At 39.0% G+C, this 24,573-nt stretch overlaps 5 protein-coding genes and 1 long non-coding RNA gene across 9 annotated transcripts; 3 read left to right on the top strand and 3 right to left on the bottom strand.

The window, feature by feature from the left end:
* The first annotated feature begins 1,048 nt into the window (after positions 1-1,048).
* On the top strand, positions 1,049-1,742 carry LOC110167171 (uncharacterized). Its single transcript, XR_002318973.2, has 3 exons — positions 1,049-1,332; positions 1,403-1,520; positions 1,614-1,742. It is a non-coding gene; the product is annotated as an uncharacterized LOC110167171 (long non-coding RNA).
* A 579-nt stretch (positions 1,743-2,321) lies between these two features.
* smarcc1b (SWI/SNF related, matrix associated, actin dependent regulator of chromatin, subfamily c, member 1b) lies at positions 2,322-11,884 on the bottom strand. Of its 2 annotated transcripts, none has more exons than XM_055157034.1 (28): positions 11,754-11,884; positions 7,699-7,818; positions 7,264-7,349; positions 7,116-7,197; positions 6,947-7,039; positions 6,802-6,871; positions 6,639-6,708; positions 6,385-6,460; positions 6,162-6,284; positions 5,986-6,068; positions 5,794-5,900; positions 5,655-5,714; positions 5,548-5,576; positions 5,359-5,474; positions 5,215-5,286; positions 5,017-5,130; positions 4,765-4,918; positions 4,565-4,675; positions 4,427-4,486; positions 4,071-4,329; positions 3,922-3,993; positions 3,792-3,835; positions 3,602-3,710; positions 3,384-3,526; positions 3,178-3,312; positions 2,924-3,056; positions 2,727-2,813; positions 2,322-2,655 (listed from the first exon to the last, which is right to left on the bottom strand). In XM_055157034.1, exons 2-28 carry the CDS (start codon positions 7,777-7,779, stop codon positions 2,603-2,605), a joined length of 2,622 nt encoding a protein of 873 aa, XP_055013009.1. In that variant the 5' UTR covers positions 7,780-7,818; positions 11,754-11,884; the 3' UTR covers positions 2,322-2,602. The 2 variants fall into 2 exon arrangements, with proteins under 2 accessions (XP_055013009.1, XP_020788157.1); XM_020932498.2 differs by lacking the exon at positions 11,754-11,884 and adding an exon at positions 7,930-8,202.
* aste1b (asteroid homolog 1b) lies at positions 8,378-11,603 on the top strand. Its single transcript, XM_020932681.2, has 6 exons — positions 8,378-8,948; positions 9,015-9,281; positions 9,346-10,274; positions 10,346-10,547; positions 10,623-10,815; positions 10,965-11,603. Exons 1-6 carry the CDS (start codon positions 8,711-8,713, stop codon positions 11,263-11,265), a joined length of 2,130 nt encoding a protein of 709 aa, XP_020788340.1. The 5' UTR covers positions 8,378-8,710; the 3' UTR covers positions 11,266-11,603.
* klhl7 (kelch-like family member 7) lies at positions 11,433-15,232 on the bottom strand. The gene is made up of 12 exons (XM_020932614.2): positions 14,966-15,232; positions 14,790-14,892; positions 14,625-14,718; positions 14,400-14,524; positions 14,091-14,266; positions 13,834-14,008; positions 13,618-13,760; positions 13,259-13,499; positions 12,996-13,197; positions 12,287-12,384; positions 12,018-12,201; positions 11,433-11,933 (listed from the first exon to the last, which is right to left on the bottom strand). Exons 1-12 carry the CDS (start codon positions 15,092-15,094, stop codon positions 11,771-11,773), a joined length of 1,833 nt encoding a protein of 610 aa, XP_020788273.1. The 5' UTR covers positions 15,095-15,232; the 3' UTR covers positions 11,433-11,770.
* On the top strand, positions 15,199-18,436 carry si:ch73-345f18.3 (uncharacterized). Its single transcript, XM_020932865.2, has 4 exons — positions 15,199-15,670; positions 15,948-16,026; positions 16,102-16,317; positions 16,412-18,436. Exons 1-4 carry the CDS (start codon positions 15,617-15,619, stop codon positions 16,804-16,806), a joined length of 744 nt encoding a protein of 247 aa, XP_020788524.1. The 5' UTR covers positions 15,199-15,616; the 3' UTR covers positions 16,807-18,436.
* A 22-nt stretch (positions 18,437-18,458) lies between these two features.
* Positions 18,459-21,266, bottom strand: LOC110167339 (kelch-like protein 7). 3 transcript variants are annotated; one of them, XM_020932675.2, is made up of 12 exons: positions 21,070-21,266; positions 20,882-20,984; positions 20,606-20,699; positions 20,394-20,518; positions 20,150-20,325; positions 19,900-20,074; positions 19,688-19,818; positions 19,388-19,616; positions 19,071-19,272; positions 18,909-19,006; positions 18,637-18,836; positions 18,459-18,569 (listed from the first exon to the last, which is right to left on the bottom strand). In XM_020932675.2, the coding sequence occupies exons 1-12, from the start codon at positions 21,181-21,183 to the stop codon at positions 18,552-18,554; spliced, it is 1,665 nt and encodes a 554-aa protein (XP_020788334.2). In that variant the 5' UTR covers positions 21,184-21,266; the 3' UTR covers positions 18,459-18,551. The 3 variants fall into 3 exon arrangements, with proteins under 3 accessions (XP_020788334.2, XP_055013024.1, XP_055013025.1); XM_055157049.1 differs by having other exon boundaries at positions 18,647-18,836; XM_055157050.1 differs by having other exon boundaries at positions 18,647-18,836; positions 20,150-20,289.
* Positions 21,267-24,573: the final 3,307 nt, after the last annotated feature.

Genomic DNA, 24,573 nt, shown 5'->3' with positions numbered 1-24,573 from the left:
GTGTGTCCAGTATGCTTGTGTGTACTGACGTGTAGCAAGTCTGAGAGTGCTCATAGCATTTCTTCTGTGAAATGCAGGCTCTGAATAGCATCTGCTGTACTCTATAAACTAACAGCTGGAGCGTTATCCTCCCGCAGCTCCAAAAGCTTCCATACAAAAAGCTGTGGCTGTAACGTGAAGGCATATCTGATAATACCCCATGCAGTAAAGCATCTGGTTTTGAATATAAATGGAAAACAAACTTGTTCTTAAGCCATGTCTTATGGCACAAGATAAAAATGGATGTTGGGCTGTGTGCAAAAAACAAACCAAAACAAACACAAAACCATGAGGAGTAAATTGTTCACTGGTGAGCAGCAGAACAAAATTATTACAGTAGCCCCCTCATCAATCATAAAAATCAGCACAATAATAAATATAATTGTATAGCTCCTGTATCTGTGACTCTGACTCACACTGAATTGACTGAGTTACAGCCAGTAAAGTCCAAGGAGACTGGCTGAAGCAGGGCGAACAGATGGATCACACTGAGAATGGAAGAATGGTTGTAGTCAATGCCAAACTCTGTTGTGTTTTTCTTTTTTCACATCCTGTTCCCATGTAGAACAGCAAGAGGTGGCCAGGATGCCCAACTCTCCCCAGGGCATCCCACCTGTGTGACACTGCATGAGATTTAAATAAAAAAATATGCTTATCTTGGGATATTAATAGCCTATATGCTGTGTTGTTCAAACGTCAAATAATTTGGAGTTTGATAAGAAATGTTTCTTGGTGTTTTAAGATCGTTAAAAAGGCAGTTATAGCTTTATATCAGTGAGGTAGTAATTTGAAACTTATTTAAGAATATGGCACATCATGATTATTACTGCTGGCACGATAATTTCATGAGAACATTTTGAACTTGAGGTTGAGTTTTTTTATTTTAATTATTTGTTGTCAAAATGAAAGTGAAAATAAACTTATTAAAAAACAAGCATGTGATTATGTCATGGAAAGAATGTTGCACAGCCAGTTCTAGAGACTTGGTGAGAAGAAAATAGATCGAGACTTAGAGCAGAAAAGACACCAAGACATCAATGTATTAACTAAAAAGGTGATAACACCTTACAACACCTTGCGATAGTAAAGCACTACACATGTGTTATACTAACTTTAGTTCTAAAGTTTTTCAGAAGTGAATATACTACATAATGAGTTCATTGTTATAATTTTAGGGAGGAGCTTACACACATTTATATAGGCCATCGTGCAAGTCACCTGTTGCAAACCTTCAGCTTCATACAGAAGAACTGAGTTACTTGAGATTTTCTACTGATTCAAGATGGCCTCTATGTATGTATTTTAATGAAATGTTGAATGTTGAATGTATCCTTTCAATCACTTAAAACATTTGTATTTTTAGAGGGTCAGCTTCACTGGATCTGAACTATGACAAGAAGACTGTTAATGCTGAAGTCAAAGATGTATCCATTAGTAACTTTGCTGTAGGATGTTTAGCAGCTGTAGCAGTGGCCTATAGTGTAAGTGATATTTGTTTCTACATCTTTCTAATCTACAACAGGGCACATGTATTAACACATATATACTGATGATGTTACTTGTATTGTATATAGGCCTCTAAGATTTTGGATGTTGGACAACAATCGAACAAGAAGTAAAGATCATCCTCCAAACAGAGGCTGTATATCAGAATGTTTCTGCAATGTCCTAATCAATAAAGTGATGAATTAAATGATTGTGACAAAGAATGGTGTTTTCCATTTGGGTGGAACGATTATCAGTACGTCAGTAGTATGTTGTGTTGTCTTTTGCTTGACAGAATTACATGTTCTTTGTAAACTGGATATCTGAAGCTGGGTCCAAAGAGCTAAAGAGATAGAACTAAAATGGTGTGTTGCTCAACAGCAGTGGTAGGTTGCCATAATATTCAAATGTCAAAAATATTTTAGAAAACTAACCTTTACATAATGACTAATAGCTAGTTTGTTGTGAATTAATTATACAAACCATTACATTTCATTTATGAACATAAAATTGTCTAGTTTAGTAGTGTATAATAGATGTTAAATAACAAGATTAAATTGTCTGTTGCTCTTGTCTCGCCTATTATATCTTAAGCACAAAGACTATATAGGGTAAACCATCCTGTAATGTAGCTGCTGTCTGATTTTAATGTATTATCTAACATTATTGTTAATGCAGACATTTATTACTAGGAAAGTTCTGTGACAAATATTTTCCTAATACTTTAAAATCAGACGGATGGTTAAATCTTAAATCGTATAAATAAGTAAATGAAAAAAGAAGTACCACACTTAATATATATATAAAAAAACACATTTAATCAGTTGAGAGCACTTTTTCACATTTCCCAACTGAGCACACAGCTTAAACAGCTTGAAATCAATGACTTGATTAAAATGTACATGACAACTTGTTGAAGTTTTACATTTGATGAGCCTAGTAAATTTTATGTGAAGTCTTTTTTCACCTTTATCATTTTTGATTACTCAGCTTCAAAGTAAAACTGTAACATACAGGCATTTTTGTAATTACAGACACATTAAGGAAATTTCTTCTAACTAGTTGATGCGTTGATCGTTTAATTGTGAGTGGATACTGGAGGTGCTATTCCCTCTGTCTGTGAAGATGGATCTGAATGACAAAATAATAAACGTTAAAAAAGTAACAATTATTTAATATTGTTATAATATAAGAACACTCACACATGCCATTCGGAGCCCCAGTGTGTCGAGAGGCCATCACCTGGGCAGTTCCTCCGCTTGGCATTATACGGTTTGGCACAGACTGGCCTACAGAAGGTACAATAATACCTTTAATAAATGTTGTACACAATGACTTGAGGCTTTGAGTTAATGTAACTAGTGTTCTTATGTGTTCATGTTTATGAGGAAGGTCAGACCTGTGAGTTGCATTGTGAAACCAGGCTGCCCCTGCTGCTCCCTTTGCTGCCGAACTTTTATTTCTGCCTGCTTCAGTTGTTCAATGTGAAAAGTCTGCCTCTCAGACAGAAGCTGCTGCCGTTGCTGCTCCAGCTGCAAAAGACAAGGGTTGTAAAACAAATTAAGTTAGTCCTACATTGAATTGGGATAAATATTGTATGATTTAGGCAAGAAAATCTATGAATAATTAATTCAAACAAGAACTAGCACTGACCGCCTCTTTCTCTCGGTCCATGATGGTCTCCAGCTCCTCAAAATGCCTCAACTTGATTTCTAACTTTTTCATCTGAGTCTCCACCAGCAAAGCCACAAGAGACTTGATTTTTCGCTCCTCTACAGCTGCCAAATGCTACAAATACAAAATGGGATTAAAAATGCAAACAACTGTATTATTGCTGGTGTAAGCATTCTGTGTGGCACCTTGGCCTTGGTGGCAGCAGAGGACAGAGCTGCAGCCGCTGCATTAGGTACAGCGACCTCCACCAGATCCTGCTCCATCACTGCTCTGCTGAGCTCACCCTCGCCTTCTCGCTGCTCAAAACTGTCATCATCGTCTATTCTTCCTACAAGAAAGAGTTATCTGTTAGAGAAACTGAACAACCAAATGGATAAGTAAATACATGTACAAATTTTAGCACCATCTCTGTCCTCTGCAAGTAAATTTTCTGCATTTTCACTTTTAACTCTTTCTTCCACTGTTTGGGCTCCACTAGGTTCCAAGTTGACCCCATCCACACGTAAAGAACTCTAATAAAAAAAAAACAGCCACCATTAACAACCAGAACAATAAGGAAATACAAAAACAGCATTGTTTTAGGAGTATTTCACCTGGTTTGTGGAATTAGTTTCCATTTTCTCTGCATCTATAGGTTCTGAAAGAGTAAGCAGCACATAGATTATGCCAGATAAGAACATGAGTGTCAAAATGTGAACGTATACAATTTACTTATAATCTAACCTTTTTTTTCTGTCTGGACGGCCATTTCAGAGATTTTGTCAATAGATTCCTCATGTGCTCTAGAGAACTCCTCTGATGACAAAAAAACAAAGCAAAATTTGTACACAACCAGAGAACAGATTATCACTCTTACTACTCAGTGTACTAACCAAGTGCTGCTTTGGCGGCTGCAGATGCTACTCGAGGGTCCACTACTGATGCTAGGAAGGCCACAGTGCTCATGACAGGGTTCTCAGATTGGCTGAAAGGGACAGGTTGGTATGCAAGAGGACCAAGAGAGGCAGAGGAGTCTTCAAGATAGGGGTCTTCTATTGGCAACCGAAGAAAGTGCAGAATACAGTCGTCCTGTGTCCTAGATCCGACATGCTCAGAAACCTTATTCCAGTCGTCGTTGTAAACCTCCAGTGCCTGAGATAGGAACCAAAAATTGTTAGTAAAAAAGGCAATAAAACATTTGGATTTTATGGCATGGGATTTTATCATTTTAAACAAGGAACAGCCTTACCTCGAGTAGTAAAAGTGTCTCTTGTTCAGTCCATTCCCTTCCAGCACTTGCTCCTTTAGTCTGAAAAATAGATTAATAAATAAAAGGGTTATTATTTGGAAATAAGCACTTCTATTATTAAGGGTGGTTATGTCAGACCTTAGGATGTTTCCTGGCATAAACATCTGTTCGCAAACCAAAGTTTTGGCAATCTGAAGGCTTCTCTCTCCCTCTGTCTGGGAAATACAGCATGTGTTGTGAGGCTGAAACCTAAAAGGAATAAGAATCTTGAATTAGTTACTTAATGGGAAAAAAAACCCCCAAAAAACAGAAAGAAATGTAGGTTCTCTAGGTGTTACCTGCAAGGGTTTGTGTTGCAGTGGGGCCAGCCCAGTGGGAGTGTCAGCCAAGACGTTAAAATGAGGAGTAGGAGGAGGTCCCATGGGGAGGGGTCTGCTTTCTGCATCCACCTGATAGTTTATCAATCCCCATTGCTCCAAAAATGCATGGACCCTAAAAAATATTTTTATGTTAAAGTTTTATATTATAAATGTAAGTAAGTAACACTGAAGCAGAAGCAGGTATTTAAAGCCATAAAGAAATATTCATACCTCATGACAGCACAGACATCTCCAGTGAGGTTCCGCCTACAGGAGGTGGAGCTTAGATATTCTTGAGGGTTCAATCGATATGTGTCAATCATAAAGTTGCGATAAGCCAGGTAACTACATTGGAAGGAAATAAACATAAGCAATGAGTCAACAATTATATCATGATTGGTTTAACATATAAGTATTGTCACCACTCACATTTCCGGTGATTTAGATTTGTTTTTGCCATTGAAGAATTCTGGTAGTGAACGTTTCTCAATAGAATGTATGCTGGAAATAAAAGACAATACTTAAACTAAAGCATTACTTAGTGGTTATTATTCTGGTGTGTATGTTTATTACCTGTTATTGTTAAACCAAGATGTATAGCTTGGTATTATAACATGATGAGTTTGTTCTGTAATGTTTTCCTCTCCCTCTAGAAAGCGAGACATTTCAACTCTGCCCTCCTCATCCTCCTGTAGACAGAAATATACATGCAAAATACAGTGCAGCGTTGTTTGTGATGCCCCCTATTAAAAATGTAATTACCCTTCCTGGATAATCTTCCTCTTGATCATCTGAAAAAAGTTTTTTTTTTTAAAAACAGCAAAAATTTAAACTTTCTATGAAAAACAAACCAACATGCATATACATACCAAGATCAGCCATGATGCCTCCTTTAACAGGAGTGTTCTCACTGTCCTTTTTCAAGTTCACTGATAAAAATAATACATAAAATAAATGGCTCTGCAGCACAAGTTTGATCACATGCATTGTTTAGCAGATATGTCTCACCAATCTTAGGTAATATGACCTCTTCCATGTTTGGAACAGGGGTTGGATCCTCCATGTCTTTGGTCAAATCCTCCTCTGGCTCTTCTTCCTGTTGTCCACGCTTTCGTCTGTGATACAACAATTACACATTGCATACAATGCACTTATAGTGAATCACCTAGATTATATTTTATAGGATATAAAACGCCTCACCCTTTCTTGCCTTTCTTTCGACCTTCGCAAGATGGAGGAGAGGTTGACCGCCTTCTCTTTTTGGAAGGAGTAGAATGTGCATCCTGCAAGATGTTCACTTAATACGTAATCTGTTCATCAATTGTAATTTTTTTTTAAATTAATGTATGCATTTTCTATTAATACAAATAAAAAACCTCATTGCGAAGAGGAATTCGATGCCGAAAGATTACAGGGACATTTCTTTCATCAACACAATAATCTTCTTCATTCATCCATTCGTTAAAACAGTCTGTGTCCAGAACCCAAGCAGCATGGACCTGTGTATTTATAATCAGAAATAAAGGGTAAAAGGACATTGTTTCAAAGGAAGGCAAATACAGCTCTACATTAGTTAATTTTCTGATAAAATGTGCAAACCTTGCAGGGTCGCTCGAGATGAGGTGTTTCTTCAATTGCTCCTTCAACTTCAAGAGATGACAACCAGCTGTCATAGCTATTGATGACAGAACAGAAACCTCTTTCATATTGCTTGACATGAAAATCAAATCAGTCATGGAACATTTATGAAATGTATAAAAATGTTTAAAAAACTGAAAGGAGGACTTTAGTTATTACTACAAATAATTTTAAATAGAATAAAATAAGAATAATGCAGGAATGTTTTGCCTTACCTGTCAGGGTGCATACCCCAGTGTACTAAAACATGTTTATCTCTCTGCATCACAGGACGCATCCATTCATCTGAGGAAATATATTGTAAAAAAAAAAAAAATCATAATCTTAGATACATTTTAAAAAGTACATTTTAAAAGTACATTTTATAAACAAACTGACCTTCTTCTGGGGACGCAAGTGAGGGATATATATGATGGCTGGCAAGTATTCTATCCTGGGTGAGAGAACCCTGTGAATGGAAAAATTAACACCTGAAAACTAAACGTTAACACTTATAGGCACTTTTGTTTTTAATTTTATTTACCTGGTGTTTTGTGATAATGCCACTCAGTCTTTCAGCTAGCTCCTGATCTACCATCGGGTCCATGTATACAATCGGAAATGACAGGCAGTTGTTCTGAGGACAGAAAATATATGCAGCATTTTAAATATGTCCCTGTTGGTGTGTAGGGAATCATTATGTAACTTTTTACCTGGACCAGTGCCCTCTCTATACTGTGAAACATCTCAATATTTCTTTCAGTTCTTGATGGATTTTGTAAGTCAAACCTCCGCCTGAAAAGCAATGCAAGACAAACTTTTATTTAACAAAAACACTACACAAAAACATTTAAAACATACCATCCTTGCTCCGCCTTGAATTTATATGCAATCCCAAGAATGTGGCACAGTCCTCCTCCTGGATGTAGGTCCATAAAGCACTGGGCCTACAAGTAAAACAGATTACATATTTATGCTGTCGTAAAACAGTCACTGAATGTAGAACACAATTATATGAAGACCGTCTTATTTTATTCTCCAGATTAGGTAATTTTCTCTTAATTTTTCAGAGTAGAAGAATTAAATATGTTTTAGAGAATTCAGCACTAAAATAACAAATAACAGAAATTACAGAGGAGGATGAGGAGGTTGTGCGGGGATCACATTGGGGTATCTCTGGTGTCTCCATCTTTTTAAAATGACTGGAGACTGTGGTGTAAACTGGCATTTAGTAGCTACCCAAACGGATTGCCAAATCCACCGTTTGCTGTTTTTATTTGCAGGGTGAAGACTCACTGGAAGTTTGGTGAGGGCTGGATTGGAGGATTGTCTTCCAAAAACATCCTCCTGAAACTGCAGAAGCTGAAGGGTTACCATGGAGAGAGTCTGACATGAAGGCGCATCCACCAGCACATACTGAAAGTTAACAGACACAAAATAGACACATTGTAGTGACCGTGATTCATCATTTTAATAGGCGCGAAAAGACTACATTGTTGTTTGTTAGCTTATTAGCCAGACCGCTACCTTTTTGTAATGCTTTCCAATCCATTGACGCACCACCTCCAGCTGCGCTAAAGTCTCCGGACTCTCCCAGAAACATGCAGGCGGGCTGCTTTCTTTTTTCTTATGTGCGGACATGACGGTGCAGGACGGATTAACCCCAGAAAATGTGGGGTTTGCCCCACCAGACATTGTGATCAATAATTATCATCAATCTGGACAACAAAACTGGCTAGCCACTTGGCTAGCTGTTGTGTTCTCGATTTGTATCGCGAGATAGTTTGTGAAGTTAGCTTTTCAAGTTAAAAGAGTTTAGGAAAATTAGTGGTTTCTGTGGAAGAACAACACGTACTATACGTTATTTGGCTGTATGAGTTGATATTATATTTTAATACAGGTTTATCTGACGAATTTAATGTTTCTGAAATCTTAACATTACATTTTCTGATGATTATCACGAGTTTATTGTGAATTCTGTTAACCACAAGGAAGTAAAGAAGGAAAACGCAACTTAAGTGAAAAGTAACCGTTTCAGTTTAGATTTTAGATGTTCTTTTTTCAGTGATTATAATTTTCTTTTATATTTTGGGATGTAAATGCCGTTTTAACTTAATTGTCGTGTCTGAGCCATAGACTGTATAAAAAATACATCGTATCATGTATACGGTCTGTGGTCTGAGCAAAGGAGCTTGGTTTAAGGTCTAACCATAAACCGAGCATTTTTTTTAGTAAGACAATAAGATAATAACTGTATTGAAAATCAAATCCTGCAAAAGGTTTATGTCTTTCAAGGCCTTGCGTTACAATGGGAGTCCAGGGCCTGACCACTTTTGTTGAAGGGAACAGGCACTTCCTACAAGATGTGAAGTTCAGGGACAGAAGACTGTTGATAGATGGGTGTAGCTTGTTTTTCTATCTTTACTTTAACCACGGTTTGGATCAGCAGCATGGAGGGGACTATGATGCTTTTTCCTGCCTACTCACACAATTCCTTTCTGCTTTGGCAGCATGTAATATACACCCATTTGTTGTTCTAGATGGAGGTAGGCTCCTTTAATGTCTCTCTATCATGTGTATTATCATGTGAAAAAGTTTATTTTTGTTATTAGGGATGGACCCTAGTGACAAGAAGTTAAACACTCTGTGCCAACGTCTGGAGTCCAAGATAAAGATGGCAGACAGTATCTCTCGAAGTCGCCATGGCTCTGTCCTACCACTCCTCACCAGCGAAGTTTTCATTCAAGTGCTTATTCAAAGTGGAGTTCCCCTGGTTCAGTGCCCATCTGAGGCTGATAGGGAGATTGCATGTTTGGCTCGGCAGTGGAACTGCCCTATTCTCAGCAGGGATAGTGACTTTTATATATTTGACCTCCCAGGTATGACTTAAACCACACTTTTAACCACATTGATGGCTTGTTTTTAAATTATTTTTCTTATTAGGTGGTTACATTCCACTGAATTACTTTCAATGGACCAATCTCAGTGGAAAAACAAATCAACGCTACATTTCAGCTCGACTGTACACCACGAGTGCCTTGTGCCGCTGGTTTGGGGGCCTGAACAAGGATCTGCTTCCGCTGGGTGCAGTCCTTGCTGGTAATGATTATGGTACTCCAAAAGAAGTTAAACTCCTGTCTTTAGTAGATGCAATTAGTGCTACAAGAGGTAATAAGGGAGGAAAAGGTAGGGCTCCAGTATCCCGCATTGAAGGGCTGCTGGCCTGGCTTTCTTCCTTCTCTGGCCCAGCCGAGGCACTAGCAGAAATTGGTCAGCTTGTTGAAGAGGATGCCAAATCTAGAGCTCAGGGTAGAGACAAAAAGGGAGTTGTGAGCTCAAAATTACAGGCATGTATGCAAGAATATAACATCACCTGTCACAGTTCTTTAGCTCCCTGGTTTTCAGAAAGAAAGGAAGTGCCTGGAGGCTGGACAAGTCTTGGACTACCAGCGTGCCTTGCTAAAACTGCAGCACAGGGACTATTGGCTGCTTCTGCTGTAGATGCTTTGGTGATGCAGAGGGTCCTGCTCATGCCTCAAGTGGAAAATTCCAAACTGGCCAGCAGCCACTGTAGTGCTATATCTATTCGCCAGTCTATGTATGGGATTTTATTAAACAGATTTCAAACAAGGTTGACACAAGGAAAGAATGGTAATCAAGGGGGAAAGGGTCAGAGTGCAGGTAGAGGCCTTGTGGACAGCCATGTGAGTCTGGACCAAACGTATCCTCTGCGGCAAAAAGCAGCTGATGTTCAGGTTCAGGGGCCAGCAGTTTTTGTGGAGGAATATGACCGCAAGGACCTGAATTTGAATAAAAAAATGGTGGAGGCACATCAGCTCAAAATGCCCTTCTCGCTTGATGCCATTGGCCAGGTAAATAGTAAAAAAAAAAAAAACTGTAGTATTCATAGCACTTAATTGAAAAACATGCTTGTATTTTGTAGGCTTCACCCGCAGATCGACTTACTGTTCTTTTGGAGGTCCTAGGAGTGACTCAGTCAGCTCTAAGTCCATTTCCCCCACACCTGAGGCTGGCTATAGCAGTAACAATTTTTTGGCAGCGAGAAGCCAAACCAACACCCACACAGCCTCAACTCCAGGCTCTGCTAATGGGGTTTGTGTATGGAGAGCTGAATCTGCATGCTGGTTTGTAAAATACTTAAATGGTAATTTCTTGTAGCTTCCAAAATTTATGTAACTCTTGATGCATACCTTTCATAGGTTCCCAACAAAATTGGACTCATGAGCGTGGTTTGAGTGTGGCAATGGTTCAGAAGCGCTTAAGACCAGGGGAGAGAAGAGGCTTAGACCTAGGAGATGCTCACACTTACAGTCAATGGCAAGCCTGCCTTTGGGCTGCTCTGTGTCTCAATCAAGTACTCCTGCATCCAATGCCTGAACCATTCTTATCATGGTACGTCAAAGTAAATTGAAATACAGTAACACGGTAATGGATTTTTATTTGTTATTTTTATTTCTAAATGGTTGAGAAATACCTCAAGTACATGAAGTATAATACTATGATATGAATGTAAATAAACTGACTTTCCAAAAATCTTTTAGGTTGTTCAGCGGTACTTTAGTACATGGTCTTGCTAAATATTTAAAAGGTGGCCAGACTCCTGAATCTTTGTTGCTTAAATCCACCTTATCTGAGCAACTTTACTCATCTCTGCTGGACACTGTGAACAAGAGCACCCTAAAAAGTCACCCAGCTTCTTCAGCATCAGGAGGAAGGAAAAGAAGTGGCCGTGGAAGGAAAAGAGGCAGTGCGCGTAGAGGAGGTGGACGAGGGAACAGAGCTACTGAAGAGATAAACAACCGTTTTGCTCTGCTTATGAGTGAAGAGGAGGATGACATGTAAAGTATAGAATTGTAACAGGCCTGTTTATTGCACTCAGAAAAAGACCAAAGATGTTATTTTTGTACACAGTATACTCTAGGAGTTTACAACCAGAATCATTGCACTAAATTCCATGCCTGGTGCTGTATCTGCTTTTAAAGGATGTAATACCAATACATGCATGTTGATAATATTTTATGAATTTTTTATTCTGTTAAAATACTAACATTTAATTGTAATTATTTTTAGCAGTCAATCATTATGCCACATATTCAGAGCTGTAATTATTAAATTGAATAGTAAAATAAATACATCAAAACACTTAACTTACATCCCAATAAAAAATATAGAAACTTAAATGGCACCTTTTTCCTCAAGGATTGTAATGATTTTTGCTTTGCTATGAATTTTTACTGAGCATTGAAAAGTTTTCTAAAATAAAAAAACTTATATAAAAACTTAAATAACTCTTAATTTAGCACAACTAAAATTCAATTCAAATAGCTTGCCTTGATGTTTTAGAGATCTACGAGGATGTTGATGCTATTGAAGAAGATGCTGCAGAGGTGGTGTGTGTTTGAGGGTCTATTATGTCCATGTCCTCATCCTCATTCACTCCACATGTGTCCACCACACAAATTAAACAGCTTGTGACGGGGAATGCTCGCACCTTACTGCACGTTACCCACCTGAAATAGAAAAAAATATTTGCAGGGGCTCCCAGAAAGTCTAAAAGGTTATATCAAAGCAAAAACCTAATGCTAAGCACAAACCTGTCAGTATCAGTGTGATACTCCAGTACATGTCCCAAACGACCAACTCCCTGAAAGCCTGCCAGCACGTAGATGACCTCGCCCACAGCTGCGCACTTAACAGTGATTCCTCTCCACGGCATAGGTGTAGCAGGGCGCCATTCATTACTTGTGATATCATAGTACTCTACTGAGTCTAATCCACCTGGAGTACAAGCACAGTATCCAAAATGAAAAATCTAACTAAAAGCAACTAAAACACCACACATCTTTTTTGTTGTTGTTAATACCTATTGCCCCTTGACCTCCGACAGCATAGATCCTGTTGTTAACCACAACCAACCCATGGTTTTTCCTAGCCTCTCTCATTCCACACAGTTCTCTCCACCTAAACACAACACAAAAGATTTTCTTTATAGAGGAAGATAGTATATAAACTACTTTTAAACTTACACAAATAAAACAATGGGTTGTTTTGACAGAAATGAACAACCTTCGAATAAGACAAAATTAGAAATTTTATTTAGTCTTTTAATAACAACTGCAGGTAGACTGCAGGTAGCCAACAGTCTGATTATTGTATGATTTCTGGACTGGCTAAATGACATGCAAAAAACAAGATCTGATGTGAGTAATCTGAGAGATCATGATCATAAAGAAATTAAGATGACTTTGCTGTTTACATGAGTATGCATGTAACTGCATCCATTGATGATTTGTGGGTACTTTTGAGGAAGCCACAATGGACGAGTCACTAGTGCGACTGAGATGTTTGTCACTGATGAACTTATTTGTAAGCTGAATAAGTCAGAAAATTAAATCTTGTCATCACTCATAAATACTAGTATTGCTACCTCAGCCTGCCTGTTTTAAATGTTTAAATGTGTTAAATCATAACAGTTTTTTGTATAGTCACTTTCATTTGTCTGTTTTATCTGTTGGCCATATGTCCAGAATGTCCAGAATAAAGTTATATTTGTATTGTGAATTGTAACTCACTGCTGTGTGCTTGGGTCAAAGACTTCACAGTTGTTGAGAACTCTGCCTGACACATTGTTGCCCACAGTTCCCCCACAGACATAAATGAGGCCGTTTGCCTCCACAGAGCCATGGCCACACCGCGCCATCAGCATACTAGGCTTCACCTGCCAGGACTCGGTCCTTGTGTCATAACACTCGAAAAGATCAAGAGCTGAGTTCCCTGAAACCACAACAAATTTTACTCAACAGTTTCCTTTTTACAAAGTTTTCTTACTTCTTACCAACTTCTGAACCTCCTGAAGTGTAGATCTTTCCCTGGGCAGCACAGGCAGCTAGGCTGTCACGTGGTGTTGGTGGTCCGAGCTTTGAGTACCAGCTGTCTTTCAAGACATTGTAACAGTCCATTCTCTTGATAGGAAAGAGCTGTGAGCCACCCAAAATATAGACAACATTGTCCCAAAAAACTGCTGTGGCATCTCGTCGCTTCTCAAAGGGACAACGAATATCAGTCCAGCTCGACTCCTTGAGAAGATAAAAATCATCAATGTTCTGAATTATATTTATACATTTTCTTTTCATATTCTTAATCCTTTTAAGAGGGAACTGTATCAACATTTTTGTAAATGAGTATACAGTATACCTTGGGGTTGAAGTAGCGACAGGATTGTGGCTGGGACCCTCCAAAAAGAGCAATGCGGTAGTCATGTTTCTTGCGTCGTGGACGACTGCTTTCTCCCAAATCTTCACGATCTTCAAGGGACAGGAGGTGGTAGCACATTCCACCTGATAAAAAATACACTTGAATTTGCTTATGACAGCCAGAAAATTATCTTCAAATTGATGAGTATTCACTCACTGATGACCATTTTCAAACACTGTGGGTTGTCTTGGATGAGAGGTTCAGCCTGTACAGTCTTGGACAGGAAAGTCTTGGAGACTAAAGGAAAACGAACACATCCCAGCACCTCAACCATATATTGTTCTCTATTACAGACATCGTACTTGAGCCAGCGTACTGCTGCATCATAAATCTGAAGAAAATAAATGTTAACATGGCGTTTTATACTTTTATTAACATGGAGTTTTATACTTTTGAGTAGAATGGAAATTCACCTGAGCCTCTGATCGGACTGTGAGCTTGTCCTGGTGGAGTAGGTAAGTGAGTCGTTTCACATCGAGTTGCAGAAACTCATCCAGTTTATAAACTTCAGTGAAGTGGAGCTGAAAGAAATCCTCAGCAGCTAACTGTAACTCTGGGCAATCCATACAGTCAGCTAATGCTGAAATACCTGAGAAAAAAAAGAGTCAGCAAACAAATAATTCAAACTAATGTACTCTACAATAAGCTTCAAATTCAATTCAAAAATGTTTTTCATCATTTTACAATTTATGTAACACAACATCACAACATCTTGGTCTTACCAAGGCAATTTGTAGCATCAATCTGTCCTTTAAGAAACTCCACACACATTTTCTTCACAGGCTCAATCTGGTATTGGTTAGCTGCATCCAACAATGACTGGACATTACTGCTGTTCACTGAGATTCTTTCACCAGGGACACACACAGATGCAGTACATAATTATATATTTCAAAACAGCAGATATGCAGTATTCATCGAAGTATTCAGGCTGGCAGACCATTCACCTTGCTGTGTAGATGAATTCAAGAAGCAGATCAATGATGTCAGGCTCTGCACTCCTGAGCTCCACCTCATGGGACATGGACTCCATCATTCTAGCTGCAGGTAGACAAGTCCAGTATGAAGTATGAACTGTATAATGTGCAAACCAATGCATTATATAAACTCACTGGTAAACATGAGACTGAAGAAATGACTAGCAGCAGCCAGAACAACTCTATGAGCAGGAAAGTGTTTCCCCTGGACCAACAGGGTAACATCACAGAGGGTCCCCTGGTGGAAGAAAGCAGAGTACATTTTATATGCAACTGTAAAACACTTATTCTCAGCTATTCACAGCACATACTTGCTTCCTCAGATTGTTCATGACAGCCATGATTCCGGACAGTTGTCTGTACTCCTCCTTGGAAACACATTTTCTCTCACTTTTCTTCTTTGAGCCTGACGCCTTCTCTGGAGAAGCCATTCCGGTCATGACAAGATCACAGCTATACGCTGAATATTAGAAGAAATACTTTAAGATACACGTTGAGACCTCAAAGCTAAACCCATTGACCAAAACACAACAAAGACAATGGTGGCTCTTCTTCTAGTGCCGGCGCAAACTCTGCCTGTTTAGCGCCATCTAGTGATCTAATGACTGAACAGCGGGTGAAAAAACTACTAGTAGTTCAATAACTGAGATTTTGAGGTCCGAAGTATTTTCAAAGTATGATAATGACTTTTCTTACTTAGATTAAAAATTTGATTTGGCGTGAATCTTTGTACACAGCTCACAATAGTTAGATATACGGTTGGTTTACTTCATAGCTATTCACTAAGCAGAAAGTGCTTCAAATACTGAGGCGCACCTTTGCACTGTGCACCTGAGCAACAGGACGAGCAAGGAAAAGTTTGAGTCGCATGACGCTGACGTCATGAGGTATGCAGAAAGACAATAAAGGACATTGTCAGAAATTAATGATCTGAAAACAAGCGAGGGTCCCAAAGCACAGAGATGATCAGATTTCCTTGTTGCTGTTGCTTCTCTTGTGAAAACACTGAAAACGAGGTAGGCTATGTTTATTTGATATGACTTGGTAGGTTATAAAGAATCCTTATCGATTAGTATTGCGCAGTTACAGGCTACATTCCTGTGCGCCAATTAGCAATAGACCTAGATCCAGTGAGGACTGCGTGACTGTATGAAAAAAAAATTGAAGCAGTTACATCCAAGTTTGTAAACCGAAACTAGATTAAAACCTACAGATAAAGATTAGGTTACGGGTATGTAGTGGCATTTTCTTTTCTTCGTATTTTCATAATAACACCATTATTGTATCCCCAAGACACAGCCTCTTCTTGGGTCCAGACAATCTGAACAGAATGGAGCAGCCTCAGCCAGACAGACTCTCTCAGCACATAGTGGTGAAGAATTTTTAATTTACATCTGCGTTCTTAAGATACCATAACTCATGGCATTCTTTGTTAAAACATTCGTAGATGGGCACATGAAAACTGGTAAACTGGTGATGAGGCGAGTGGGTGTGCCTGACTTGGACCAGAGGTTTTCAGATGTCGCTGAAGCTTTTAATGAACAACAGCATCGGTTTGAGACTACAGTGCACCTCCTACTCAGCCTGCAAAAGAGATATCGCTGTTCACCAGGTGGACCATTGGCTTTAACAGGAATTTTGAGAAAAATTAGAGATGAGCATGGTAAGTTATATAAAACCATGGAAAAATAACACATTAAGACATTTGGTTGAATTCTTTATCTTTTATCCTTTTTTTTTTTTTTTTTTTTAAACAGAGGCCAACTACAGGATTTCCATGAAACTCAAAGGTTATGACTTCTCTCTATGTGTAGTTCATGCCAATTCAGAAGAAAATGATGTAGGACCACTGCCCTATCATCTACAGATGGCTATAGATGAATTTAAGGACATTTCAGAGTCTGCAAAAGCTACTATAGCAAAAGGAACAACACTTCAGGAGCTAATAGGCTGGCTCCTACGTAGCAAAGATCACATGGCCGAGCAAGTAAAAGGGGCTGCAGCAACCTTTCAAGAGCAAGGAAGACTATCAGAGAACCTGAAGGAAAATGTGAATGAAGTGGTAAGAGCCAAACAGCTGTCAATGGAGTATAGACAAAAAGCCGGAGAGATTTTTGTTGAAGCTGCAGACATAGCAGGGCCTCATCTGTAGTACACAGACAGGAATCAGTGTATTCTAGTGACATATCAAAAGGCATGTGTAGTGCTATACTGATATGGAAAAATGCATTGGTAAAGTTTATTATCAAATGCTGGTGGGAATTTAACCAAAATCAATAAAAATTTTATGTGGCTACTGATGGATTTTTCATTCCATGGCCAATGGGCATTAAAATTAAAAAACAAAACAAAAAAAACAGACTATTACCTACATGGCTCATGTCATTCTAATGGGCAATCATTGGCAGCACAGTGGCTGAGTGGCATGCCTCACAGTAAGAAGGTTCTGGGTTTGATCCCTGGGTTGCCCGGGCCTTTCTGTGTGAAGTTTGCATGTTTCTCCCTGTGTCTGGATGGGTTTCCTCTGGGCGCTCTGGTTTCCCCCCCCCATCATCATCCCAAAACATGCTACATAGGTTTCCAGTTGATAGTCATGGTCAGTTAAATGCAACCCCAATTCCAATGAAGTTTGGCTGCTCTGTAAAACTTAAAACACAGAATACCATGATTTGCAAATCCTTTTCAACCTATATTGAACTGAATAAACTACAAAGACATATTTAATGTTCAAACTGATAAACATTATTGTTTTTATGCAAATATTCACTCATTTTCAATTTGATGCCTGCAACACGTTCCAATAAAGCTGGGACAGGGGCAACAAAAGGGAAAGTTGGGGAATGCTTAAAATCCACCTGTTTGGAACATTCCACAGGTGAACAGGTTCAGTGGAAACAGGAAACAGGTGAGTGTCATGATTGGGTGTAAAAGGAGTTTCCCCAAAGGGCTCAGTCATTCACCAGCAAGGATGGGGCGAGGTTCACCACCTTGTGAACAACTGTGTGCGCAAATAGTCCAATTGTTTAAAAACAACATTTCTCAACATACAATTGCAAGGAATTTTGGGATTTCATCATCTACAGCCCATATATCATCAAAAGATTCCGAGAATCTGGAGAAATCTATGCATGTAGGAACGTTGGAACGTGCTGCAGACATCAAATTGAAAATGAGTGAATATTTGCATAAAAACAATAAAGTTTATCAGTTTGAACATTAATATCATGTCTTTGTAGTTTAGTTGCACATCATTTTATTGTTTTTTTTACACAGCATCCCAACTTCACTGGAATTGGGGTTGTGCAATCAATCAATGAACCTGCCCAGGGACTACAGGTGGAAATTTGCACTAGTGCTACAACTTGGTACAATGCATTTCTCCTGTTAAGGTTAATGTAAAAAATTGTGTACTGTCCTTGTCTCAAATAAATAAATTAGATTTTACATTACATTTAAAGAATGCATTTGGCCTGTCTTGAACATTGACAGTGCAGCTTTTTAAATAACCCTCAACTTAATGTTTTTCACTTTTTCCTTCCAAACATGCTTTGAGACATAGGATTGACTGTTCCTTAAAAAAGATACCATGTCAATAAGTCATTTCATCTTTTCAATCATAATTCAACTAAAATCTAATGGAATGGCTCCAGCTCCAGGTCTGCTTTTTGTATAGCATATGATTAAACTGAGATTAACTGAGTTGTAAGATGTTTATTATTGAAAAAAAAAAAAAAAACACACTGTACATTATAAATAAAAATCTTTGTAAAATATTTTTTAAGTATACATCCACTTCTTTGAAAATGTTTTGGTGTGACACTGGTTTATTTTTCCTTGTCATTGTGGGGCACATTGATTACACATGTCAGACAGGTAGGTTGTGAAAAAGCTTCAGTCTTATGGCAAGTTATCCAGCTAATTAAAGAAAATGATTATGATTACAATTTATAATTACTAGTCTAAAATGCTACATTCAGTGTACCTGTACTAACCGATCAGTACGCGTATTATACTCCAGTACATGCTTTAAATGTGGCATCCCTTCAAATCCTTTTCCGGCCAGCACATAGATTCTCTCTCCCACAGCTGCACATTTTAGACTCACCCCTCGCCACGGTACTGGTGATGCACTATGCCACTGGTTACGGTCAGTGTCATAGTACTCCACAGATTTCAGTCCTCCTAAAACACACATATGCATTTTAAACTGTATTATGTCATTTCAAAACATTATTTTGTATTCAAAAATTCTACCTGTTGCCCCTTGCCCTCCAATAGCATAAATCCTATTGTTAACCACAACTAATCCATGGTTCTTCCTGGCATCTTTCATTCCACATATCTTACTCCATCTGAGGTTATAAACAAAACATTAAATGTTTGGCATAGAGGGCAGTCATTTAAAATCTTACTCACTGCTCAATGTTTGGATCAAAGACTTCACAATTGTTGAGGATTCTGCTGGATACACTGGTACTGTGAGTTCCACCACAGACATAAATGAGGCCATTTACCTCCACAGAGCCGTGGTCACGCCGTGCAACCAACATTTTGGGCTTCACGTGCCACAACCTTGTCTTTGTGTCAAAACATTCAAAGACAGTCACAGTGGACTGGCCTTTTAAAAAAAAAAAAAAAAAAAAAAAAAAAAAAAAAAAAAGGAGAAAGGCATTAAGGTTGTGGACAAAAAAAAAAAAAAAAAAAGAGAAAAAAAAACTAAATTCTTGACTGACCAATAACTCCACCAGATGTGTAAATTTTTCCATCAGAGGCACAGGTAGCTACAAACTCCCGATTTGTGGGTGGAGCAGACAGTAACTGAATCTTTCTCGTCAGGACATTGTAGGCAGCCATTTGATAGGCCCTGTGCCCACTTGTAATGTAGATCACATTATTACAGAAAACTGCTGTGCCTTTTTGACTCTTAATAGATGCGCTCCCAACTTCTGTCCAGGCACACTCCTGAAATTAACTAAATGTTAACATTGTTAAATTGTTAAAAGCACACTGAGTACTTATGTTGTCAGTATCACCTTAGGGTTAAAGTAGTAGCAGTTTGTAGTCTGTAACCGGGGGCTTCCAAACACAGCGATTATGTGGTTGCATTTGTTGCGTCGAGGCTGAAGCTGCTGTTGGTCAGGGGCCAGGTGGCATCTCAGTCCACCTTGTTGTGCAATTAAATGTATTTACGGTCCCACACAAACAGTCATAGATTACATTGTAGTACTTTCCAGAATTTACTCACTCATGACCATCTTTAGCCATTGTGGGTTGTCCTGCATAAGGGGTTCATCCTGTAGAATCTTGTACAGGAAAGTCTTGGAAACAAATGGAAAACGAACACATCCCAGCACCTCCGCAATATACTGCTTTCTGTTGCAGACATCGTACTTGAGCCAGTGTACAGCTGCATTATAAATCTGAACGCAAAGTGAGATGTGTTGGTAATATTTCTGTATAATTCACATGAACTTAATTTAGATTTGACCTTTTACCTGAGCCTCAGACTGAACAGCAAGCTGGTCCTGGTGGAGAAGATGAGCAAGTCGAGTCACATCAAGCATCAGAAACTCTTCCTGCTTATAAACTTCAGTGAAATGCAACAGCACAAAGTCTTCTGCTACTGCCTTTAGTTCTGCACAATTCAGATAGTCAGCTAAGGCAGAGATTCCTGCAAGAGGACCATCATTTATCTTAAAATTAATTGCCTAAAAATACTGAATGTATGTACGCCCTTACCAAGGCAGTTTGTAGCATCAATCTGTCCTTTAATAAACTCCACACACATTTTCTTCACTGGCTCGAGCTGGTATTGGTTAGCTGCATCCAACAATGACTGGACATTACTGCTGTTCACCAAGATCCTTTTACCACAGACAGAGGTTTCCACTTAACATGCTCTAGGTACAGTGTATTTGGTGCTGATGAGGTCAAGTTGCTCATTTACTTACTTGGCTGTGTAGATGAATTCAATCAGTAGCTCAACGATGGTAGGTTCGGCACCCCTCAGTTCCACCTCTTGTGACGTATACTCCATCATTTTAGCTGCAACCAAACTTTAAGATTCAGTAAAAGGTAAGTAGGTTTTAGGTTTAAAAAACTTTCAACTGGCAAAACTAACAGATCAACCTCACAACGGTATGTTTTGTCATATGCGTGGCGATAAAACCTATATGTGTAACCTATAGCCTATTTCAGCAATCAGTCATAAATATGAACGAACTCACTGGTGAACATCAGCCTGAAGAAATGGCTCGCAGCTGCAAGCACAGCTCGGTGGGCAGCGAAAGACTTCCCTTGGACCACCAGAGTCACATCACAAAGAGTTTCCTGTTGAAATCGCAAAACTCATTGCAGGCCCCATGTCCACATTGAAATGTATGAAGTTTGCACGAAGTAAAAAAGACTGTATAACCTGTTTCCTCATGTTGTTCAGGTTATCCATGATGGTTGCTTGGTGTTGATTGTGGACCTCCATAGCGCATTGTCTCTTTAAGGAGGCAGCGTTTTTGGGAATTGCAGAGGTCATAATATGCAGAATTCACTTGCAACACTGAGATAACTTCAGAGCAAACCAGAAGCACATTATTCAGGTGAAATCATTAAACCAATCTCCTCGGACCTTTATTTGCATGTTCACGTGACAGAAGTCACATGGTGCTGCTTTTGTGTACTAAAATCTAATTTATAGCACAACAATGGAGATTATTTTTCAATATATAACTGGGCCCCCAGTATTCAAAAATGTCTTTGTTGTGAACCCTAATTGCAACATTGAGAGATAGTAAGTAACTGTAGAACTACAGTAAAACACTAGATGGCGTTGTACTACCAGATCTGTCATCATCATCATCCTCATCATTATTAGGCCCGAGCGCCAGAGGCTGGCGAAGGCCCCGACAGGGCTTAGGGCCTATTGCTTCCGCTAAGCGGAGCGAATGGGGAGCGACGTGCGCATGTCCGAATGCAACAAGACCACATGCAACTATGTCCACGGTCGCCCCCGGCACGAACAGCAGTATCCCAGTAACCCACGTCCAAGGCCGGGCTCATATTTACTACTGCTAAAATGAATGGAAGTCAATGGATGGCCATGGGTGACCTCGACGAGATGGCGAATGACGAGCGCGTCAGTGCCCGTCACTCACCAATGACCCCACGGTGACGTGGGAAAGGTCGAGAGCTTTCAAAAAACGTATAATATGTTGTTCTAATGTTTTCGGATATATTGTTTTTGCTCGAATTATTATTATTTTATTTTAATTATTTTTCTTCTTCTTCTTTGAGCTGTAATTTGACCCCTTAAACACGTTCAAAAACTCACCAAACTTGGCACATTATTCAGAAGTGGCGAAAAATTCGATAAAATATAGGTTTCGTGGGGCATAAAAAAATGGTGACACAGCGCCACCTGGAAAAGTAAAAAATTTTGCCCCTATGGGAGACAAATTTGGGAATTAAATTCTATGCATGATTATGAGTAAAAAAGTATATTATGGACATGGGGAATTTTTCACTGTTGGCCAGCAGGGGCGCAAAGACTCCTCCAAAAAATATAAAATAATATATTACACGCACATGCTTTGTCCGATCATGCTGAAATTTGAATCATTAATGCATGATCTCAGTCTGAATATAATACACTATAAAACATATGAAAAGTGAACACTATAGCGCCCTCTACCATAGACATGAAATGTCAACATTGTCGGATCTGCACCAAATTTGGGAATTACCTTTTATGCATGATTACGAGTAAAAAAGTATATTATGGACATGGGGAATTTTTCACTGTTGGCCAGCAGGGGGGCTAAAACTCCTCCCAAAAATAGAAAAAATATATTACAAGCACATGCTTTGTCCGATTGTGCTGAAATTTGAATCACTAATGCATGATCTCAACCTGAATATAATACACTATAAAACATATGAAAAGTGAACACTATAGCGCCCCCTACCATATACATAAAATGTCAGCATTATCAGATTTGTACCAAATTTGGGAATTCAATTCTATTAATGACTAGAAGCAAAAACATATATTACTGACATGAGCATTTTTCAAGGTTGGCCAGCAGGTGGCGCAAAGAACATTTAAAGGAGCACTATGTAATTTCACCGTTTGCAGGCATACAGTTTGCGGACACGGCGTTTAGGGTATGGTATGGGCGGGGCGCACCATTTGCGGCCACGGCGTTCGCGGGCGCGGCGGGCGAGGGCCGTTCGACGCCGCTTGCGGCTTTAATTTTTTATTTTTTTTTCCTAACCAACTCACCCATTTTTCTCCCACTAAACAATGACGAAAAGTCCTGGAAATTTTGCCATCTGGTAAAACTCGCGCTTCCCTACGTTTTGGCTATTTTCATTTTCCAAAAATATAAAATGGCTCGTCAGCGCCCCCAAATGACCCAAAAATGCATTAGTTAATACAAATGACACAAAAAAAAATTTTCACGTACAATCATGAAATTTGACACTGAAGTCGATCATGTCAAGACAAGCAAAAAATATTATTACACCAACACCGTGCGCTCCACTAGGGGGCAGCAATATTGGCGGAAATTTTGCTAAGCTTTTACGAACTCCTCCGAGGGCGTTCACCCAAACAAGCTCAAATTTGGTCCACATTATCTCAAGACGTGAAACATCAAAAGTTATTCAAATTGTTCACACACGTCTTACGGTCTCTGAGCAGTGAAGCAACAAAAAATGCATACAATTTTGGAGATTTACAAATTGCTCCCATTTGCTCAAACGAACTCCGATTTCATTGAAATTTGAAACAGTGTTAAACTCTCTGCCCTGAAGCTACTTCATGTGGAAATTATTAATTTGGCGCATTAGCGCCCCCTATAGATTGAAACAAAATTTAATATGGAAGAAAATCATTTGTTCCCAAATAGTTGTTCAAAAATTTGTGAAATTTTGCACAAAATTCCATTTTGGCATCCTGATCCAAAATTCAATGACATCCATGTCATATTTTTTATGGCGTTGCCATAGCAATGACATAAACTCTCCATTGATAAAATCTACAAATTCTGGCACAAAACTTTGGCCGATTTCACTCAAATTTTATCGTTGATTGACACCCCAACCCTGAACAGATTAATATAAGAAAATCTCCAATGGGCACAATAGCGCCCCCTAGGGAAATTGCATGGTAGTGCAAACATTTACTTCATTGTAGACATATAAAATTTGGTAGACAGATTCAGGACTTGGTCTTGATCAAAAAAGTCAATGACGACCCCATGCCATTTCCCATCGTGTTACCATGGTGACAGGCTAAACATCTGCCCTCGCCAATAGGATGCCCAACAAAAACTTTGGCGTAGCCAAACCAAATTTGGTACACAGATGCATCATGGGAATAGGAACAAAAAAGTATATTACGTGGTTGCTAGGCAACCAACAGGAAGTCAGCCATATTGGATTGATGGTGTGACCTGTCCTCGTACTTGAACGAACTCATCCTAGGGCGTTTGACCCAGACAGAATCATTCTGTATCATCTAGACAAGTGGGACATTAAAAGTTGTTAAAAGCTTTTTAAAAGGTCACACGGTGTTGCCGTGGCAACGGTGCAAATTTCGGGTTTGTTTTTAGGGCTCACCATCAAACTTCAACGCCTGATAATTTGCACAAACTTTGTCCGATTTCACTCAAATTTTAATCGTGAGTTCACACCTCAACCCTGAACAGACTGATGTAAGTAAAGAGGGTGCAATAGCGCCCCCTAGCAATTTGCACAAACTTTGGCTGATTTCACTCAAATTTTAATCGTGGGTTCACACCCCAACCCTGAACACATTGATGTAAGAAAATACAAAAATGGGTGCAATAGCGCCCCCTAGAAAATTTGTATGTAAAAATAAGGTTTTATTTGTCACAGATATACAACATTTGGTACCCACATT

This window comes from Boleophthalmus pectinirostris, unplaced genomic scaffold (assembly GCF_026225935.1).
Source record: "Boleophthalmus pectinirostris isolate CB_2022bp ecotype Guang Dong unplaced genomic scaffold, ASM2622593v1 HiC_scaffold_21, whole genome shotgun sequence".
NCBI lineage: Eukaryota > Metazoa > Chordata > Actinopteri > Gobiiformes > Gobiidae > Boleophthalmus > Boleophthalmus pectinirostris.
The sequence above is the reverse complement of the archived record's forward strand: the minus strand, read 5'-3'. Positions and strand labels throughout refer to the sequence as shown.

What these genes read in the sequence shown, in the direction of transcription:
- smarcc1b (XM_020932498.2), bottom strand. Translation starts at nt 8,097, where the DNA reads ATGTCTGGTGGGGCAAACCCCACATTTTCTGGGGTTAATCCGTCCTGC. An exon ending in CTGCTGCCACCAAGGCCAAG is followed by an intron (nt 3,313 to 3,383) that starts GTGCCACACAGA and finishes TTGTATTTGTAG; the next exon opens with CATTTGGCAGCTGTAGAGGA. An exon ending in TGGGGCTCCGAATGGCATGT is followed by an intron (nt 2,656 to 2,726) that starts GTGAGTGTTCTT and finishes TTTGTCATTCAG; the next exon opens with ATCCATCTTCACAGACAGAG.
- aste1b (XM_020932681.2), top strand. Translation starts at nt 8,711, where the DNA reads ATGGGAGTCCAGGGCCTGACCACTTTTGTTGAAGGGAACAGGCACTTC. An exon ending in TTATATATTTGACCTCCCAG is followed by an intron (nt 9,282 to 9,345) that starts GTATGACTTAAA and finishes TTTTCTTATTAG; the next exon opens with GTGGTTACATTCCACTGAAT. An exon ending in CCTGAACCATTCTTATCATG is followed by an intron (nt 10,816 to 10,964) that starts GTACGTCAAAGT and finishes AAAATCTTTTAG; the next exon opens with GTTGTTCAGCGGTACTTTAG.
- klhl7 (XM_020932614.2), bottom strand. Translation starts at nt 15,094, where the DNA reads ATGACCGGAATGGCTTCTCCAGAGAAGGCGTCAGGCTCAAAGAAGAAA. An exon ending in CTTCAGTCTCATGTTTACCA is followed by an intron (nt 14,719 to 14,789) that starts GTGAGTTTATAT and finishes GTCTACCTGCAG; the next exon opens with CTAGAATGATGGAGTCCATG. An exon ending in TTTGACCCAAGCACACAGCA is followed by an intron (nt 12,385 to 12,995) that starts GTGAGTTACAAT and finishes TGTTGTGTTTAG; the next exon opens with GTGGAGAGAACTGTGTGGAA.
- si:ch73-345f18.3 (XM_020932865.2), top strand. Translation starts at nt 15,617, where the DNA reads ATGATCAGATTTCCTTGTTGCTGTTGCTTCTCTTGTGAAAACACTGAA. An exon ending in GACTCTCTCAGCACATAGTG is followed by an intron (nt 16,027 to 16,101) that starts GTGAAGAATTTT and finishes AAACATTCGTAG; the next exon opens with ATGGGCACATGAAAACTGGT. An exon ending in AAAAATTAGAGATGAGCATG is followed by an intron (nt 16,318 to 16,411) that starts GTAAGTTATATA and finishes TTTTTTAAACAG; the next exon opens with AGGCCAACTACAGGATTTCC.
- LOC110167339 (XM_055157049.1), bottom strand. Translation starts at nt 21,183, where the DNA reads ATGACCTCTGCAATTCCCAAAAACGCTGCCTCCTTAAAGAGACAATGC. An exon ending in TGATGCTACAAACTGCCTTG is followed by an intron (nt 20,326 to 20,393) that starts GTAAGGGCGTAC and finishes GTCCTCTTGCAG; the next exon opens with GAATCTCTGCCTTAGCTGAC. An exon ending in CTGTTCAGTCTGAGGCTCAG is followed by an intron (nt 20,075 to 20,149) that starts GTAAAAGGTCAA and finishes CTTTGCGTTCAG; the next exon opens with ATTTATAATGCAGCTGTACA.